At 50.3% G+C, this 16,743-nt stretch overlaps 2 protein-coding genes and 5 non-coding genes across 7 annotated transcripts; 4 read left to right on the top strand and 3 right to left on the bottom strand.

Annotated features, from left to right (window-relative positions):
- Positions 1-1,448: 1,448 nt before the first annotated feature.
- On the bottom strand, positions 1,449-4,982 carry TMEM107 (transmembrane protein 107). Its single transcript, XM_014861582.3, has 5 exons — positions 4,161-4,982; positions 3,923-3,990; positions 3,719-3,819; positions 2,870-2,966; positions 1,449-2,644 (listed from the first exon to the last, which is right to left on the bottom strand). Exons 1-5 carry the CDS (start codon positions 4,809-4,811, stop codon positions 2,575-2,577), a joined length of 987 nt encoding a protein of 328 aa, XP_014717068.2. The 5' UTR covers positions 4,812-4,982; the 3' UTR covers positions 1,449-2,574.
- On the bottom strand, positions 1,862-1,997 carry LOC123276556 (U8 small nucleolar RNA). The gene has a single exon (XR_006513060.1). It is a non-coding gene; the product is annotated as a U8 small nucleolar RNA (small nucleolar RNA).
- A 5,503-nt stretch (positions 4,983-10,485) lies between the features above and the next one.
- TRNAW-CCA (transfer RNA tryptophan (anticodon CCA)) lies at positions 10,486-10,557 on the top strand. Its single transcript has one exon. It is a non-coding gene; the product is annotated as a tRNA-Trp (tRNA).
- A 429-nt stretch (positions 10,558-10,986) lies between these two features.
- TRNAS-GCU (transfer RNA serine (anticodon GCU)) lies at positions 10,987-11,068 on the top strand. Its single transcript has one exon. It is a non-coding gene; the product is annotated as a tRNA-Ser (tRNA).
- Positions 11,069-11,306: 238 nt separating this feature from the next.
- On the top strand, positions 11,307-11,380 carry TRNAT-AGU (transfer RNA threonine (anticodon AGU)). The gene has a single exon. It is a non-coding gene; the product is annotated as a tRNA-Thr (tRNA).
- A 410-nt stretch (positions 11,381-11,790) lies between these two features.
- TRNAI-AAU (transfer RNA isoleucine (anticodon AAU)) lies at positions 11,791-11,864 on the top strand. Its single transcript has one exon. It is a non-coding gene; the product is annotated as a tRNA-Ile (tRNA).
- A 674-nt stretch (positions 11,865-12,538) lies between these two features.
- Positions 12,539-15,026, bottom strand: BORCS6 (BLOC-1 related complex subunit 6). The gene has a single exon (XM_014861583.3). It carries the CDS (start codon positions 14,325-14,327, stop codon positions 13,263-13,265), a length of 1,065 nt encoding a protein of 354 aa, XP_014717069.3. The 5' UTR covers positions 14,328-15,026; the 3' UTR covers positions 12,539-13,262.
- Positions 15,027-16,743: the final 1,717 nt, after the last annotated feature.

The raw sequence follows: 16,743 nt of genomic DNA, 5'->3' as shown, positions 1-16,743 counted from the left end.
AAGGCCAATTTCAAACTACCTACTTGATGTCACTAAATGAGTTGGGAAGAGATACACAGTAGTACATCATTATATAGTATTTCCACCATACAGATACAATAAATTTCAATAACCTCAAGAGCATATATAATAGTAAAATGCAGTAAAATAATCAGGAAGTAATGAGTTTGGGGTATTTATTACCTCTGTTTTTAAATATAATTTATATAATTGTAAGTTTGCACAATTTAATTTCTGATAAGAGCTGTGTTTAAAACCCGGTCCAGGGCCAGCCCAGTGGTGCAGCAGTTAAGTGCACCAGGGGTTCACCGGTTCGGATCCCGGGTGCGGACATGGCACCACTTGTCAGGCCACACTGAGGCAGCGTCCCACAAAGCACAACCAGAGGTACTCACAACTAGAATATACAACTATGTACTGGGGGGCTTTAGGGAGAAGAAGAAGAAAAGAATAAAAAAAAAAAGATTAGCAACAGGTGTTAACTCAGGTGTCAATCTTTAAAAAAAAAAAAAAAAAACCCGGTCCACAATGTTTCTGAAAAACAGTCAGCTTTCACAAATCGGTGGAGCACACCACTAGGTGGGAGTGAGAACCAGGCTACAGTGGGATGGGACTTTTCTGACCAAGCCTCTAACCATGGCCAGCAAAGTCCATCTTCCTTGCCTTCCCAACAGTCTGCTCCCCTACTCTCTGCTTCAGCCACACTCCAGGACCTCACTCAAACTGCTCCTGTAAGGGCGAAACTCCTGCCATGTTGGGAAAATTAATCTCTACCCCATAGCATCCTTTGTAGCATTTATCACAATTTGCTATTAAATTATTCTGGGATATAGGAACTTGTTTCTTGTCTGTCTCCACGAACCATACTATCTGTGATGGCCAAGGTTGAGTATGGGTCATAGTCACATTTATTCTCTCAGTACCTACTACAATGTTTCGCACATGGTAAGTGCTCAGTAAGTATTCATTGAATGAATGCTCAGGATGAAGGGCTGCCGGAATGGACAGTCTGCTAGGGAAAGGTTGCATGTGTGTGAGGGGCATCACCAAAAAGCACCTTCTCTGATGCCTTCTCCTTATTTGGAATGGCCTGTGCTCCACCATCTACGAGTGAAAGTACAGAGAATCTTCTCAACATACACTGAACCTTCCCAGGAAACACGACCCTGAGCATATTCATTCCGTGACAAGGTAGAACTTTAGGCTCTTGTAATTTGTTTGTACAATGCCTAATTGAGTATATTTTAAGAACTTTCTTTTGAACATATTCTTGTCAGTGCTAGCAGGCAGAAGCGGGATGTCCTCATCAAGCTACTGACTGAACAACAGGGGAGCTTTGCCAGGCTTCTGGGTACAGCTCTAATCACCAGGTGAGTCCTGCCAAGAAAGTGGCCCTTTCTGCCGTGGTGGGATGGAAGGTTTGACAATAAACCATTTGTGACAGCAAGTACAACCGGCATGAATGATCATTTTATAGAAAATCAGACACACACAAACATGCTCTGCTCATTTAAGCTTTGAAAACAGAAAACCAATAGACCTTACAACTACAGAGTTTAAAACCACACAGAAGACTAGACGCTTAGCGACGACACTCTCAGAAACAAACAAAACCTACTGGCAAATCTGACTTACTAGAAAGAACCCATCTGTATTAACATATCCAGCCCTGCTTCATCATTAAGTATCAGAAGACTTTAAACCCAGGTGGCTATCACTGTAACACAAAAGTTCGAAATGACAACCACACTATCAACATATCCGTGCGGTCACCACTAACCAGCACGCGGTTGCTAGCAAAAAACTATAACTCTGACTCTCAACAGAAAAACAGCATAAAGAATTACGATCGTCAGGAAGAATCAGACAGGAGCAATCAGGGTGTTGCAAGTCCTGATTACGCAGAGACGCTAATCACGAATCATGCGCACTCCAATCATCATTTTCCAATCTGCTCCCCTAAAGGGGAAACAGGTAAGGATTATCCTACCTGACGATATCCAACATTGTCAATGCATCCCGTACTCAGTGAAAAAGATTCCACTAACAGCTAGGGCGAGTATATAACGCGTTAGCCTAAGCAAATGGTTATTTAGGTTCCTCCACTTATGTTGCGACATTTATTTGCAGATCAGCTAAAATATATTTGTTTCCATTTGGCTACCAAAAGGGATAAATTAATTCCTCCCAGAATGCTCCACTCACTTACGAGCTTGGAGTCCTAGCCGTAGGAGCCGCTTATTTACATATCTCCGCCCACTCCCTTCGCCAGACAGCTACCGTAATAATCAAAATAAAAGCGATACTTACCTCCCGTTTCTCCAGTAGTTTGGCCACCCCGATCCTCCCCTGAAATTTTTACAAGTCTTGATCTTACTCTAAAATATATTTTATTACAAAGGGCTAAATAAAACGTTGATAATCCTAGACGCGAGAGAAAATTACCCTAACACTACTAACGCTGACATCTTCCACCAAATAGTTTCAGTCGCAGCGCGGAAGCCTTCTTCCAGGAACGGTGAAGGGTCCCTCGCTCCTCCAGCCTTCATCTGTACGTTCCCGTCATAAAGGTGGTCAGAAAGGTTTCTTTTTCAGCCCAAAAACGCTGATGAATAATGCCATTTCGGTGACAGCTGGGAGGGCACTGCCAAAGGTAGGTGGTGGGTTCAGGGCCCCTTCCAATAAAAATCCCCAAATCCCCAAACCAGAGACCCCACCCCCAAAGTGTAGGTGGGGCGGGATTTCAAAAGACTACAGGAATGTTGAGTGGATCTGAGTTTCACACACGGAGCAAAGGGCTGGGTGGGGGAAACTTTGCGATTTAGAGTAAACCTCCCACGCCCATATCCAAACATTGGGCGCTACCTACCTGCAGAAGACAAAAATGTACCAGTATGTGGTGCACTCCCAACGCTCGAATATGAAAAAGGAGAGGGCCACAGATGCACTACAGTGAGCTCCAATGGCTTGAGAATGCACCAGAGTCAAGGAGGCTTATGGAATGGTAGAAAGTGATGGGCCAGAAAAGGCCGGTGGTGAAGCTGGCATCCGCCCTCAGGTTCACCTCTTGCTCCTTCCCCACACTGCAAAGGCCAGAGCTGGCAGGCCCGCCTCCTGAGGCTTTAGGACAGCCATGTGAGTAGAGGCCAGGGGTGAGCCTGCACAGCTGGGACCCAAGCTACCCCCACCCCATATCTATAGGCTAGCCTGCACCCTTCAGGTGAGGTAGGAGTAGGCTCCTTCTCTCCCGCAGGCCACACAGAAATGCTCGCAGTGACTTGACACACTCTGCAGGATTACCCTCCAGCACCCTGGTCCTCCTGGTCCACAATTCAATGTCAAGAGCCTTCCCTGATCCATCTTTCTCACTTCCTCTATTTCTTCTGAGTTCCCACAAGGCTTTATACCTTTACACACTCCTACAGCACAGTGCTTATCACACTGAATTACAGATGTCCGTGTGTCTGCCGCTTCCTCAAGGTATAAATAAAACTGTGCTTTACCTCCCCTTTTGGATCTCCAGTGCCTGCTGCATAGCAGGGCAAATGATCGCAGATTGTATTAAATCTTCCGCATTGCCTAAAGAGATCTCTCAACTGGAGAGACTGTTTGTCCGCTAAGGCAGACACCATTGTGCCAGAAAGGCCCAGTTAGGCAGCTAAAGGGAGTTGTGATGGAAATGGACAGTGTGGGAAAGGTGCGCAGCCAGAAAAGATACAGATGAGGCTCTGGGTGCTGTTGAACATGGAAACTCCTAAGAAGAAACCGGCCAGCTCCACTGCAAAGAGGCCCAGGGTGACAGAGAGCGCGGCCACCAGCCTGCAGAGAAGAAAGAGGGTTAGTTCAGGCTTTCTGGACTTCTTCTAAGACCCCTGCACTCCCACCACTGCTTAATTCTGACCACCCCGCCCCAAGTGCTCACTGAATGTCCTGCTTCTCATATTCCTCGGGGGTGAACGTGAGAGGCAGGCAGGCCTGGATGTTGCTGTCCTGGGGAGCAGGGCAGAGAGGAAGAGAAGTGAAAAAAGGGCGGGCTGCGGGGCAGGCCTGGGGTCAGCGAGGGATGGGAGGACCCGACCAGGGGAGGCCCTGGGAAAGGGGCGGGGTTGGGCTGGGGCCACTCCGAGGCAGGAATGGGGGCGGGAGGTCCTGGGTCTTACCCGGGACCAGAATAAGGTGATGACGACCACCAGATGCGCCAGGAGCGTCAGGAAGCGAGAAGGCACGAGTCCTGAGATCCGGCCCATGGCCTCCAGCGGCAGAGGCACTGCCTGCAGCGGAGACCGTGGTCTCAGGGGCTGGAAGTTCAGGGACGGCCACTCCTGAAGTCTCCGAGGCCAGCACACAGAAACTCGACAGACGCCTCCTTCCCGCTCGCGCTGGCACCGCCCAGTTGCCTTGGCAACCGCGTAGGCGGGCTTCGCGGCCGGATCTCCGAAATCTCGCGAGAGCAGTAAATTGGGGAGCCGCAGCCGGTCTTCGGGAGGCTGCCGGTCTCGGGTGCCCTGCGAGTGGTCCCGGCCTGGTGCGGACCGCCGGCCAGCTCCCAGCGCGCAGCCGAGCCGTGTGCACCTGGGAGTGTGCGGTGTGGCGCCGCCCCGCACCGCCGAATCTGCCCCCGCAGGGCGAGCGAAAGGAAACCCGCCCTGCCCTAGCCCGCTACACCCCTTCCTCCCCGGATGCCCACGCCCGGTGCGGCCGGGCCCCAGGCCCCCGCTACGTTGCCCAAAATGACCCTCCGCGTAAGAGTTGCTCACCAGAGACGCTGTCACCGCCGCGCTGGGATTAGGGCATCTCCATGCCCAAGGCATGGACACTCGCTCCTTTTCTCACTGCATCCCTTTATCTTCCCACTGCCCAGGGCAGTGGGACAAAGGGAACTAAGCGTGGAGAGATGGATGTCCCCAGATTCTCCGGCTGTCACTTATTGTCACGGAGCCTCTGGTTGTCCAAGGACCTCAGACCTGAACCTTCCTTGATCTGATTCCGCCCACCCTACTCCCCAGACAACTGACCTTTGGGCCTCACAGGGCGTCCCTGCAGAACGGAAAGTTCTCGCCCACGTTTATTGCTCACAGTCAACTCCCATCCTCGGGGGCCCTCCCTGCCCACTTACCAGAAGATCATCCTTCTCCCTACTTTCCATCCCAGTGCTTTTAGGTCGGTCTAAACCACCACCCCAAGGGACATTTCTCATTCATTCATTCATTCACTCAACAGATATTCGTTGACCAACTGGTAAATGCCAGGTACTGTGCTGGGCTCTCGTTCTTGACAAAAGTCTCTACCTTCCCAGAGTTTATATTGTAGCCGGGGAGATCGACAACAAACATGCAAACAAATAAGTCCGCATGGTGATAGGTGCCATAAATAAAATTTTAAAAGGGAAACACTAGAATAATATGATCAAGAAAAGGCTATTTGAAAATGAGTCATTTGCTCTTAAATTTTGTTTTAGGCAATGTGGTCAAAATTGAGAGGAAACGCATTTCTCTCTTCCAGGCCCCCAATGTAATATATGGATTTCCTTTTTATAAACCAGTGACTGAAAAAATTCAGAATTCAAAGAGAGAGTCAAAAGATGTTTCCCTCAAGGTCATGAAAGACAAAGACTGAAGAACTTCCAGATTAAGTGAGACTAGGATGTGACAAAGTTGACATGAGAGATTTAATGTATGATCCTAATGAATCTTGGATTAGGAAAAAAACCTATTTCTTTTATTATAAAGGATATTAGTAGAACAACTGGCAAAATTTGAACAAGGTCTCTAGCTTAGATAACAGCATTGTATGAGTGTTACCTTCCTGATTTTTGAGAACCCTACTGCCTTTATGCACGAGAATGTCCTTGTTAGAAAATACACACTGAAGGATTTAGGGGCAAAGGGGCGTTACATCTGCAATTTACTCTCAAATGGTTTAGAAAAAATATATATGTGCCTGTAGAGATAGAGAGACACTGACAGAGCAAACGTAGTCTCAGTGAAGGCACACAGAAATTGTTTGCATTATTTTTGCAAGTTTTCTGTAAATAAAATTATTTTAAAATAAAAAGTTTTAAAAGATAAGCCTTTTTAAGTTTTTCTTCCAGGTCATATACAATATTATCATCGAGACATTAAATTGCTTCTTAAAGAAGAAGGAATGATTTCTAGGATTGAGAGTCGCTAAATGTTGAACTCCTGTATATTAAAACTATGTAATAACATTTTCATATAAAACCACCTCTTTAGAGGGCAGCACAGCTTCTTCATAATAGAGACAATGTGATCACCAAAACTCATAAAGTAAAAACTGCAATCATTTACACTTCTCAGAGGAATTATTTTTATAAAGAGTGAGGTTCAGCAAAGTCTCTTTATTCTCTACTGAAAAAATATTTGATTATAATCAAATATTACCCACACAGGTTTCTCAGCTCTCAGGTGTGTAGTGGAGGTTCTCTCTCTCTCTCTCTCTCTTTTTTTGGCGAGGAAGATTGGCCCTGAGCTAACATCTGTTGCCAATCTTCCTCTTGTTGCCTGAGGAAGATTGTCACTGAGCTAACATCTGTGCCAACCTTCCTCCACTTTTTGTATGTGGGATGTCACCATGGGGACACCGCTACAGCACAGCTTGATGAGCGGTGTGTGACTGAAGTCTGTGAATCCTGGGTCACTGACGCAGAGTGCGCAAACTCAACCACAATGCCACCAGGCTGGCCCTGGGAGGTTCTCTCTTTAACTGGACTGTTTCAAAGTTCTGAAAATACTTTCAAACCTCCCCCATCTCAGGAGGGACAGGCAAACCCATGAAGTACAGTGGACCCAACTGCTTCTCTCCCTTGAGGTGACCCTCATCACTATTAATGATGTGACAGTGATGAGTGACAGTGATGACACCTAAAGTACGACGAAAGGTGGGCTTCCCGTGCTCTCTAACATGGAAATTACAGAGTAGCAAGCATGGAAACATTCTGAGCACATAGACAAGATGCAAGGACTGAAGAGTCCTCATACTTTTCTTCCCTTTGCCTATAACTTACATGTCTTTTCTGCTGGGAATAGAAGGCCCAGGTCTTCAGACAGTTTATCAAGTTGAACTGTTCACAGATGAAGGAAGCACTGTCAGAGTAAAGCCCGTGGGCTTGCATAGAGGAAAGCCCGTGGCCTTGCTTTTGCAAGACTTCCCGAGGTCTCTGGAACAAGCAGAACGAAGAGAAGGAGTCAGTCATGTGAAGATCTGGGGACAGAGCATTCCAGGCATTGGAGCAGCAAGCGCAAAGGTCCTTAGGTGGAACAAGCCCAATGTGTTTGTTGAATAAAAAGGAAGCTAGTGTGTCCGAAGCCTGGTAATGGATGGAGAAGAAGAGATCAGGGTGAGCGGGATGGGTAGACAAGGGTCAGATCATATTGGATCTTGCACCCATGGGCAGGGACATGGTCAGAATTGTATTGTAGAAGATGAGTGTGGTTGCAACATGGAGAATGGATTTTAAGATTTTAAGCAGAAGGCCAGTAAAGAAGCCATAGAGTTATCCAGGAAGGACAGGATGAGATCGGGCCAGGATGGACTCAAGAAGGAGGAGCAAAGTGGAAGGAATCAAGAGATAGTTAGAAATGGGTGAAGGGGGGTATAAATTTATTATTTTTTTAAAAAAGAGATAGTTAGAGGATAAGAAGGTCTGGACATGGGGCTGTGGGTGGGTGAGAAAAAGGGAAGGGTCGAGGATAACTGTTAGATTCTGGACTCCAGAAGCTGGAAGTTTGGGGCATTCTGCTTATAATAGGCTTCCTGCGTAAGAGGCCTACTAGATAGTGAGAACTGGATGGTCACATTTCACATTGTGAGTTCATAAACAGTGAGCAGGCATTTAGGTCTGTTCTCTCATTTTCCCTGACCTTGGTTCACAGCAGCCAGCAGCTCTGCAGCGGTCTCACAAAAGTGAGCTTTGGAGCCACCCTGTGGCCACAGGAGGTACTGCTGGTGACCAGGTGTCCCCTAGTGGGCCACTGGCTTCAGGGCTGGAACCCATATGTCCTAACCTGGAAAAAAATTTTTGATCATGGAAAAATTGAAACATACATAAAAATCAAGAAAATAGTATAATGAACCCCTTTGAAGCCTACCATTCCACTTCAACAATTACCAACACAAGGCCAACCTTGTTTCCGATATACTCTCCCTCTCAGCCCCATTAGGTTATTTTGAAGCAAATCTCAGACATCACCAAAGAGTTCAAATTGCCCAATCTCATACATATTATTTTTTTTCACTGTTTATCCCTCCCCATTCCTTGTTTTCTTGCAATTTATCTGTTGAAGACAGTGGCACATTTGTGGGCTGTATACTGGTCATGTCATTTAACATGTTGCCCTGTGCCCAGTATTTCCTGTAAACTGGTTGTTAGATATAGTGGTTGATCAGCCTCGCATTCAATTTTCTGGTAAAAATACATCATGGGTGGTGCCTGGCACTTCTTACTCCATCAAATCAGGAGGTACATAATGCCTGCTTGTCTCTATTTTTCTGGTGTTAAATCTGAGCAGTAGATTCAGGTGTAGTCAGACTGAGGCAACCATTATATAAGTTCCCCACCAATTTTTCACCTCCTGCTTTAATTGATCATCACTACCCAGCTCCATTATTTCATGAGAGGTTGCACAATAGGATGTCCTAATTCTATAATTCCTTCTGCATTTATCACTTGGGATTCTTCTATAAATAAGGATGTGTCCTCATCAACCTGTTTACCATGAGATACAGGTCATACAGGAAAGGCTGGATAAATGTGTGATTTTTTCCCCCCATTATCCACCAGCTTTCAGAATGAGTTGATTCCCTTGCTTCCTCCAAAAGTGACTAATTAGTTGTTTTTAGTGTCACCGTGAACTTGTAGACTTCAACATCTTTTGTGTGTTTCAGTCCATCGCAGTTATTCTTTTTTGATGCTCAAACAGTCTCAGTTTGGGCTGGTGGGAACCTCTTCAAGTTGACCCCTGAGTTGTTTCTTTTCTTTTCTATGTGAAATTTACACAACGTAAATTAACTTTTGTAAAGTATACTTTTGTAAAGTGGTATTTAGACACAGACAAGGAAACTGAGGCACAGAGTATATTACCTGCCTGAGATCACACAACTTGTAACTGATGACACCAGGTTTCAAATCCAGCCTGACTTGAGAATCTGAGCTCTTCACCACCACAGTCTCTTATATCTCACTGGTCCTCGTTATAATCTCTGATCACTTATTGACAGTGGATGTGTCCAGTAGGCACTGGGGTGTGAACCCAGAGGTGGGAGAGGGATTCAGGAGCTCTGAGCACACAGGTGATGGCTGACTCCAGGGAAGGTGCGTAGGGTGAACAGAGAAGGCAGAACTGTGAGGGAAAGGGACAGAAAAATAGACCGGGGGGGGGGGATTTGGGTGGAGAGCTGGGGGAAGGGCAGCAGATGAGTGTCATGACAACCAAGAGAGAAAGAAGGCTCTTAAAGAATATGTTGCCCTGAGTCAATTAAGGCCAGGCCTGAGAAACATCTGTGGGCTTTGACGTATCTGTGGTTCTTGATAACTTTCCGGAGAGCCACTGTGCAGAATGTGCTGACATTTGGCTTGGAAGGGAAGGAGTGAGCTACACCATGACTTCTTTTGCCCTATTGGCCTGTTGAACGCCTCTCATCCTGCAAGAAGCAAACGGGGGTCTCTGCCAGCTTCTGGTATCCCTCTTTAGAAGTCCCCAGCTCTATCTCAGCTGGAGAGCTTTAAAAAATACTGATGTTTATGGTGATCAAAATCAGAACAGTAGTTGTCTCTGCAAAGGGAGGGGCGGGGATCGATTGGGAAGGGAAAGGAAAGAACTTTCCGGAGTGAAGGAAATGTCCTATATCTTGAAAGGGTTGTGGGTTGCATTTGTCAAAACTCATCAAAATATATACTTATCCGTGCATTTCATTGTATGTAATTTATTCCTCAAAATTGTAAAAAAGTGAGAAATTAGGGACGCCAGGACTCTACCCTGGGCTTCTAAATCAGAATCTCCGACCCTGGGGCTCGTGCGTGGCTATCTGGAAGGTTCTGCAGACGACTGCAACGTGCCGCCAGCACGGAGACGCACCACTGGAGCAGCTAATCTCTAACCCCTTCAGGTGTCCTGGGCTCTGGCACGACTCCCTCACATTCGGCCTGCTGTCCGTCGTTCCATCAGTTTCGGCGCAAGTCTGTCCCCGCAGGGAGCCCTGGGTCCCCCAGGTAACCAGCTCAGGGCCGGTGGTGGTGGGCAGGACGCCGGGGGGCGGGACGGCTGAACCCGGAGCCCACAAAGCCGCTGCCCTGAGGGGTGCGGCGGGCCCTGCTTGTCCCACGAGGCCGGCGAGAGAGCGCACGCACCACGCCGCAGGATTTTAGGAGTTCAGGAAGGCCCTCGGCTCTCTGTCCCGAGAGCCGGGACCCTTACCGCCTGGCCGACAAGTGGGCATGAGGGAACCTGTCCACCCCCATGGCCGGCCGACCTCGTGGCGCAACGGTAGCGCGTCTGACTCCAGATCAGAAGGTTGCGTGTTCAAATCACGTCGGGGTCAGTCCCAGCCCTATTGCTTCCGTCACTTTTATATTTATTCCCCCCATTTTCAACTATGTTCGAGCCCCAGCTCCCGGGTCCGAGAAGAAGACCTCGTAGAGGCAGGAAGGGGAGGGCTCCTGGCGCGAAGTCCCGTGCCGCCCCGTCGGGGGGGCCCAACGCTCTCGCGGTGTTTTTTGCGGGTTCCGTAGGTCCGGGCCGATCGCCGAGCTCCTGAGGACTGGCGCACGCTCGAGATCGCTCGGCCCAGAGGGAGGAGGGTCGGGCGCTGGGGCAAGCGAGAGGGTCTCTCGCTCGGTCAATACCCGGCGATTCGTTTTTGCCACGCTGGGCAGGATCCCGCAGACCGCACTCCCTCACGACATGGGTAGGTCCACTGAGAAGTAAGAGCTCAGACCCCAGAGAGAAGATGCTAAGCTGCACTCTCGTAGACGAGGTGGCCGAGTGGTTAAGGCGATGGACTGCTAATCCATTGTGCTCTGCACGCGTGGGTTCGAATCCCATCCTCGTCGGCCTGCGGTTGACGCGGTCTAGAATTAATTTTTGTGATCCCAAACCAAGGATTTTTCTTGTTGCTTTCCGTCTGCCTAGATTCAATTTCCGTGTCACCGCTTCACTGTCTCTCGCCCCCGGCCACGGTTTTCGTTTTCCAGTCTGGACAAAGGTTGGATATTTGGGGCACCTAGGCATTCACTCACCTGCGTTGGAGCTGACCTGCCCAGGGAAACAGGTGCAAGGCTGTCTGCGGTGGGCGCCGTGGCTTAGTTGGTTAAAGCGCCTGTCTAGTAAACAGGAGATCCTGGGTTCGAATCCCAGCGGTGCCTTCGAGAGTCTGTTATAGCTTTTGCAGACCCTTCGAGGGGCGGGGGGGAAAGTCGCTGAGTCCCTGGGCGTTCGGCTTATAGAATTTCCCACAGGTTCATCCATCCTCTCCGGGAATTCTCTGGGAATTCACCGGGAGCTATCAGGTGGCGTTTTCGACTTCTGGTTGTGTGCGTGGACGCAGCGTGCGCGCTGTCAGTCTTCTGCTCTACATCCGCCAAGCACCAGGGTCGCACCTTCTGTGCTTGTCAGTATTGCAGCTGGGCTATTCTCGAAATGCTCAGCGATCCATTTTTTGTATTCTGTTTTCATGCCTTCCAATGCGATTCTACCGATTTTTAAGTTTTCCTCAGCAGCGCTGAGCAGTAATGTGAATTCTACATAGGCTCATATTTGGAGACTGGGGCCAGGAGGCCGGTTAGCTCAGTTGGTTAGAGCGTGGTGCTAATAACGCCAAGGTCGCGGGTTCGATCCCCGTACGGGCCAGCCGCTTGTTTTTGCACTTCATACTGGGAATTTTTTGTTAACTCGAGAAGACTTCCAGGACAACATTCCCAGTCCTCGAGTGTTTCACACCCAAAAGAGAAACGCGTTGAAACTCATTCCAAAGTGGTAGTGTCTTGAGTGGGAGGAGGAAGCCTTAACGAATCTGGAGCTCTTTTTGTGATCTCTCATTCTAAATCTTCCGACTATAACATGGGCTGCTGGAACTTACTATGTGACCTGTAAACAGAAGGCTGCCAGGGGTTGGAACAAAGAGTGTCTCAAACCATACATATGGCACTGATCAGGAGAGTGTGAGAAATGGGGCCAGGGAGCTAACAAGTGTTTCCGGTCTTCCTCCAGAGCCAAGATGTCCAATTTGCCCAGCCCCTAACTGTCTACTTCCCGATCTGAGAAGATGACCCGTTACCTTTCTCATCTGGAGCACCTTGCTTCCATTTCTGCTTTTACCAGATTTCTGAGCCCATATCTGTGTCTTGCATTTCCTCTCAGATCTGCTGCCTAAGAGCAGGAACCATATTCCTCCCCATGTAGCCTGGGACCTCCACCCCACTCCCAGCACCAGCCCCAAGGGAGCTCCACGAAAAAGACCGACCCTCATTGCCATTCCTTTGGCTCACCAATCCCTGTAATCCCACACAGATGCAGCCTCAGCCTTAGCAGCAGCAGCACTTTAATTCCACAAACATTCGGAAAGCCAAAACTGATTAGAACACGCCACAAAAGTGGGCTTCAAAACCAGCAACAATTCTGCCTGAACCCTGAGAGCAGTGAGACCCCTCCCAACTCACCCCCTCTACCATGCAATGCATTCCTTCTAGCTCCACTGCGGTTCTGGCTGGGGAAGTGGGAAGGTAGGGGGTCAGCAGGCAGAAGCAGGAGGTTATCCATCTGCAGGTGTGCATCCTTGTCTGCATGGTGTGTCGCCAAGGACCACTCAAGCTCCCACAGTCCCTGGCACCTGAGATATAGCCACTGGAGTTAGGGTGGCCACAGTGGGGGCTGGGGCCTCCTTTGTTTTACTTTCTTGATCACATGTGGCAGTCATGTCTCCCACCCTGAGACCTAAAGCCCTGGGTTCCCAGGGATGGTACTCTAGCTAGGGAAGAGAGTTGGGGAGAACAAGGTAGCTACAGATGGCCAACTGAATAGAAGCAGAGCATCATCCCCTCCCACCAGGAGAGCCTTTAGAACTTCCCCATATACAACCACATAAGGCCCAGCAAACGGTTTCAGGCTTGCTAAATGCATCTGGAAGAGCCTCCAATATATAGGCCTAGGCTCAGCAGGCAGTTCCCACCAGGGCTCCTTGAAGAGTCCTTAGGATCCTGCTGGGCCCTGGCATAGCCTGGCCTGGCCTGGCCTCTCCTGCTCTCCTGGTCACTTGCACAGGGCCTCAAACACCTCCAGCGTGCGTCGAATATCCCGGACTTGGCGCGCCAGCCCCTGAACCGGCTGCAGAGCCCGTTCCAGCTCCTCGCAGCGTGCCAGCAGGGTGTACATGCCCTTGATGCTCATGTCCACGGCTTCGCCTAGGGAGTCCACTGCGTCGCGGTAGGTCTGGATGCAGCCCACGCTCAGCGCTGTCAGCTCCTGCACGGCGCCACCCAGCCCGCGAAGCAGACGGTCCACTCTGCCGCCCAGCTCCCGACTCAGACGCTCCAGGTCCCGCAGCACGTCGGGGTCGATGGGGGGGATGGCCGGAGTGGGTGCGGGCATTGAACAGGGCCGCGCAGGGGCAGGAGGCGGGGGTTGAGGAGCACCGCTCAGACGGATCTTGAGTTGCAGGTTGTTGGCGACGAAGTGAGTGAGGTCGCCGTGGCGGCTCACTGTGCCTTCGAGCTCCAGGGGGCTGGAGATAGTGGCGCGACGCCCGCCGCCCGCACCAGACTCGGCACCCGCTGCGGACCCAACGCCGCCGCACGCCCCGCTCAGCCCGTCCAGGCTGCGGCTGTCCTGAAGGCGGCTGGAGAACGAGCGGCCAACCCTGCCGGCTGCCGCCACCTCCTCGTCGTCTTCCTCCTCCTGCTCAGCATCCATCCCGCCACCTCCCGGGCTCCCTCGACGGCACGCCCTCTCGGATGCAGGCTTGTCCTCCGGCGGCTCAGGGTCCTTGCGCCGGGAGGACCCATGCGGGTCGTGCTCGGGACCCGGCACCCCCCGGCAGCTCCCCGCCCCAGACGGCGTGCCTCCGCGGCCAGGCCCGTCCTCCCGAGCCTTCCGCTCCGGCGGGTGGACGACGCTGCAGCTCGAAGTCTTCGGGGACGCCCTGGGGTGGGGGCTCGTGCCCCCAACGTTCTCGGCCTCTTCCTCCTCGGATAGCCGGAGGCCTGAGGGCGGCTCAGAGGGCGTTCGGCTCGGCCCGCCACCTAAAATTGCGGCTTGCTGTTCCCCCGCAGCCAGAAGGTCCGCCTCGGGCCCAGGCCGCCCCCGGGGCGACTCCATACTGCAGTTGGAGGCAGGAACCGAGGAATTGGTCGGTCCCGGCTCCAGAGGCGTCGGCGGCTCCTTTAAGGGGCGTTGGTAGAGACGCGCCGATTGGCAGCGGCTGACAATGGTAAGGACGGGGAGAACACTCTGATTGGTCGCAGCGACCAGGAAGTCCCGGAAGAAGAGCTGTTATTGAACAGCCGGCCACACGTGAGAGCCAGCGGGGTGGAGAGAAGACGGTGACAGCTGCCCTCGTCGCCCCGCCCTTTCAAAAAGTTGAGGGGGTAGAGCTTAAAGATGAAGGTCCTGAAATACCGGCGTCCTCTGGGGCGGGGCTCAGACTGTTTCCGCCCACAATTGTTGCTCAGCAGACACACCCAGTGGGGACCAGACTTGCGGTTCCTAAGAGAGGTTCTTGGGATGGAAATAGTATATCCTGCTTGGACCGTTGCGATTCAACCGCATCTAGTGGTCAGGAAGGACGAAACCAGGATTCTCAGCATGAATGGTTGGTTCCAGCGTCCTGACTAACAGACCTAGCGCATGAGCTGCCCAGAGGGACTCACAGTGGACAGCGAAGCCGGCTTAAGGGCCTTCCAATGCTTTTGCCATCTGTTCTCTGTCTCCTGCCCGCTCAGGTTTGAGAGTTTCTTCCCTTGGAGGATGATGTGTGATTTTGCCACTAGGTAAAATATCCAATAAATGAATGGCCCTTCATGAAGATCAGAGCCCTAGTACTGTTCTGATCTCGTCTCTTCCTTCTATTCCCCTCACTGGTCTTGAGGGAGCCGCACTGGCCTCCTCATTGTTCCTCTGACAAGACAGACATGCTCCCGCCTCAGGGACTTACACTTGCTCTTGCCCTTTTTTTTTGAAGCTGAGTCTACCAAGAAAAATGTTCAGGTTGGGCTTTCTCCTTCCTTTCTCTCCTTCAGGTCCTTATTCAAATATTACCTTTTCAGTGAAGCCCCCCTTTCAACCTGTTTAAAATTGCAGCCGCTTTCCCCAGCAATTCCAGATCTTCCCTCCCTGCCTTTTCTCCATAGCATATATTTTGCTCCTTGCTCATGTAACCTCCATAAGGGTAAGGCTTTTTATCTGTTTTGTTCTCATCTGTATCCCCAGTGCTTAGAACAGTGCCTAACATACAGAAGGTGCTCAATAAATATTTATGAAGTAAATAACCCCAAGCCGTTAATTTCCTCTTTTTGGCTTGAACTCATTCAAGATGTGTTTCTGTCACTTGTACCCAGAGTCCTGACTAATACACCATGAGGCCAATGGTCTACTCAGCTTTTCCATCTCTCTCTAGGACTGACACCCCCGTTGTCTTCCTTTTACCCCTCAGTAGGCAGTTGCTCTTTATTCAGCAAGTGACAGAAAACACAAGTTAAACCAACAACAAAAAAAACCTAGGGGAATTTATTGTCATGCAATAATGGTCTCAAGACAGAGTGCACATCAGAGAAGCCTGTGTTCAGTGCCCTAATGCTGTCTTGAAAGACCTGATTGCTGTCTGTGGGGGCAGCTTTATCTCAAGGAGGCTTCCTCATGGGGGCAACACGGCTATGTCATGTATCATTCTTTGGGGGTTATATTGGTCGGCTCAGGCTGCTATTACAAAATACCATAAACTGGGCGCTTTTTTTTTTGAGGAACATTCGCCCTGAGCTAACATCTGCCACCAATCTTCCTCTTTTTTGCTGAGGAAGACTGGCCCGGAGCTAACATCCGTGCCCATCTTCCTCTACTTTATATGTGGGATGCCTGCCGCAGCATGGTGTGCCAAGCGGTGCCATGTCCACACCCGGGATCTGAACTGGCAAACCCCAGGCTGCCAAAACAGAGCGTGTGAACTTAACCACTATGCCACCAGGTTGGCCTCAAATTGGGTGCCTTAAACAACAGACATTTATTTCTCCCATTTCTGGAGGATGGGAAGTCCAAGGTGCCAGCTGGCTCAGTTCCTGGTGAGGCCCCTCTTCCCAGCTTGCAGATAGCCATCTTCTTGATGTGTCTTCACATGGTGGAGAGAGAGAGCTAGCTCTCTGGCCTCTTCTTGTGAGGACACTAATCCCATCATGAGGACCCCGCCCTCATAACTTCATCTAAACCTAATTATCGCAAAAGGCCTCAGTTCCAAATACCATCACACTGGCGGGTAAGGCTTCAACATAGGAATTTTGCAAGAGACAAAAACATTCAGTCCCGGGATCATTCGTCATCCTTTTTGGCCTCTCAGGGTCTGAATCCCAACGTTTGAGACCTGTCCCGCCTCATCAGGCAGAGCCCATCTTCCACTACAAAAGCTGGAATGCCAAGCAGTCCCTTTCCCAGCTTCCCCGGCACGTGGCTCAGGCTCCACCATGATGTACGGGACCACTTCTGCAGTGGAGTTTTTCCTGGCAGTGTGGACTCCAAGCCTGGTCCT

The sequence above is a fragment of the Equus asinus genome, chromosome 13, assembly GCF_041296235.1.
Source record: "Equus asinus isolate D_3611 breed Donkey chromosome 13, EquAss-T2T_v2, whole genome shotgun sequence".
NCBI lineage: Eukaryota > Metazoa > Chordata > Mammalia > Perissodactyla > Equidae > Equus > Equus asinus.
The sequence above is the reverse complement of the archived record's forward strand: the minus strand, read 5'-3'. Positions and strand labels throughout refer to the sequence as shown.

Excerpts from the sequence above, each read along its gene's own strand:
- BORCS6 (XM_014861583.3), bottom strand. The coding sequence starts at position 14,327 with ATGGAGTCGCCCCGGGGGCGGCCTGGGCCCGAGGCGGACCTTCTGGCT.
- TMEM107 (XM_014861582.3), bottom strand. The coding sequence starts at position 4,811 with ATGCCTTGGGCATGGAGATGCCCTAATCCCAGCGCGGCGGTGACAGCG. Across the intron at positions 3,820-3,922 it reads TATGAGAAGCAGGACATTCA|GCTGGTGGCCGCGCTCTCTG; the intron begins GTGAGCACTTGG and ends TCTTCTCTGCAG. Across the intron at positions 2,645-2,869 it reads TACATTTTTGTCTTCTGCAG|TGCCCTCCCAGCTGTCACCG; the intron begins GTAGGTAGCGCC and ends TACCTTTGGCAG.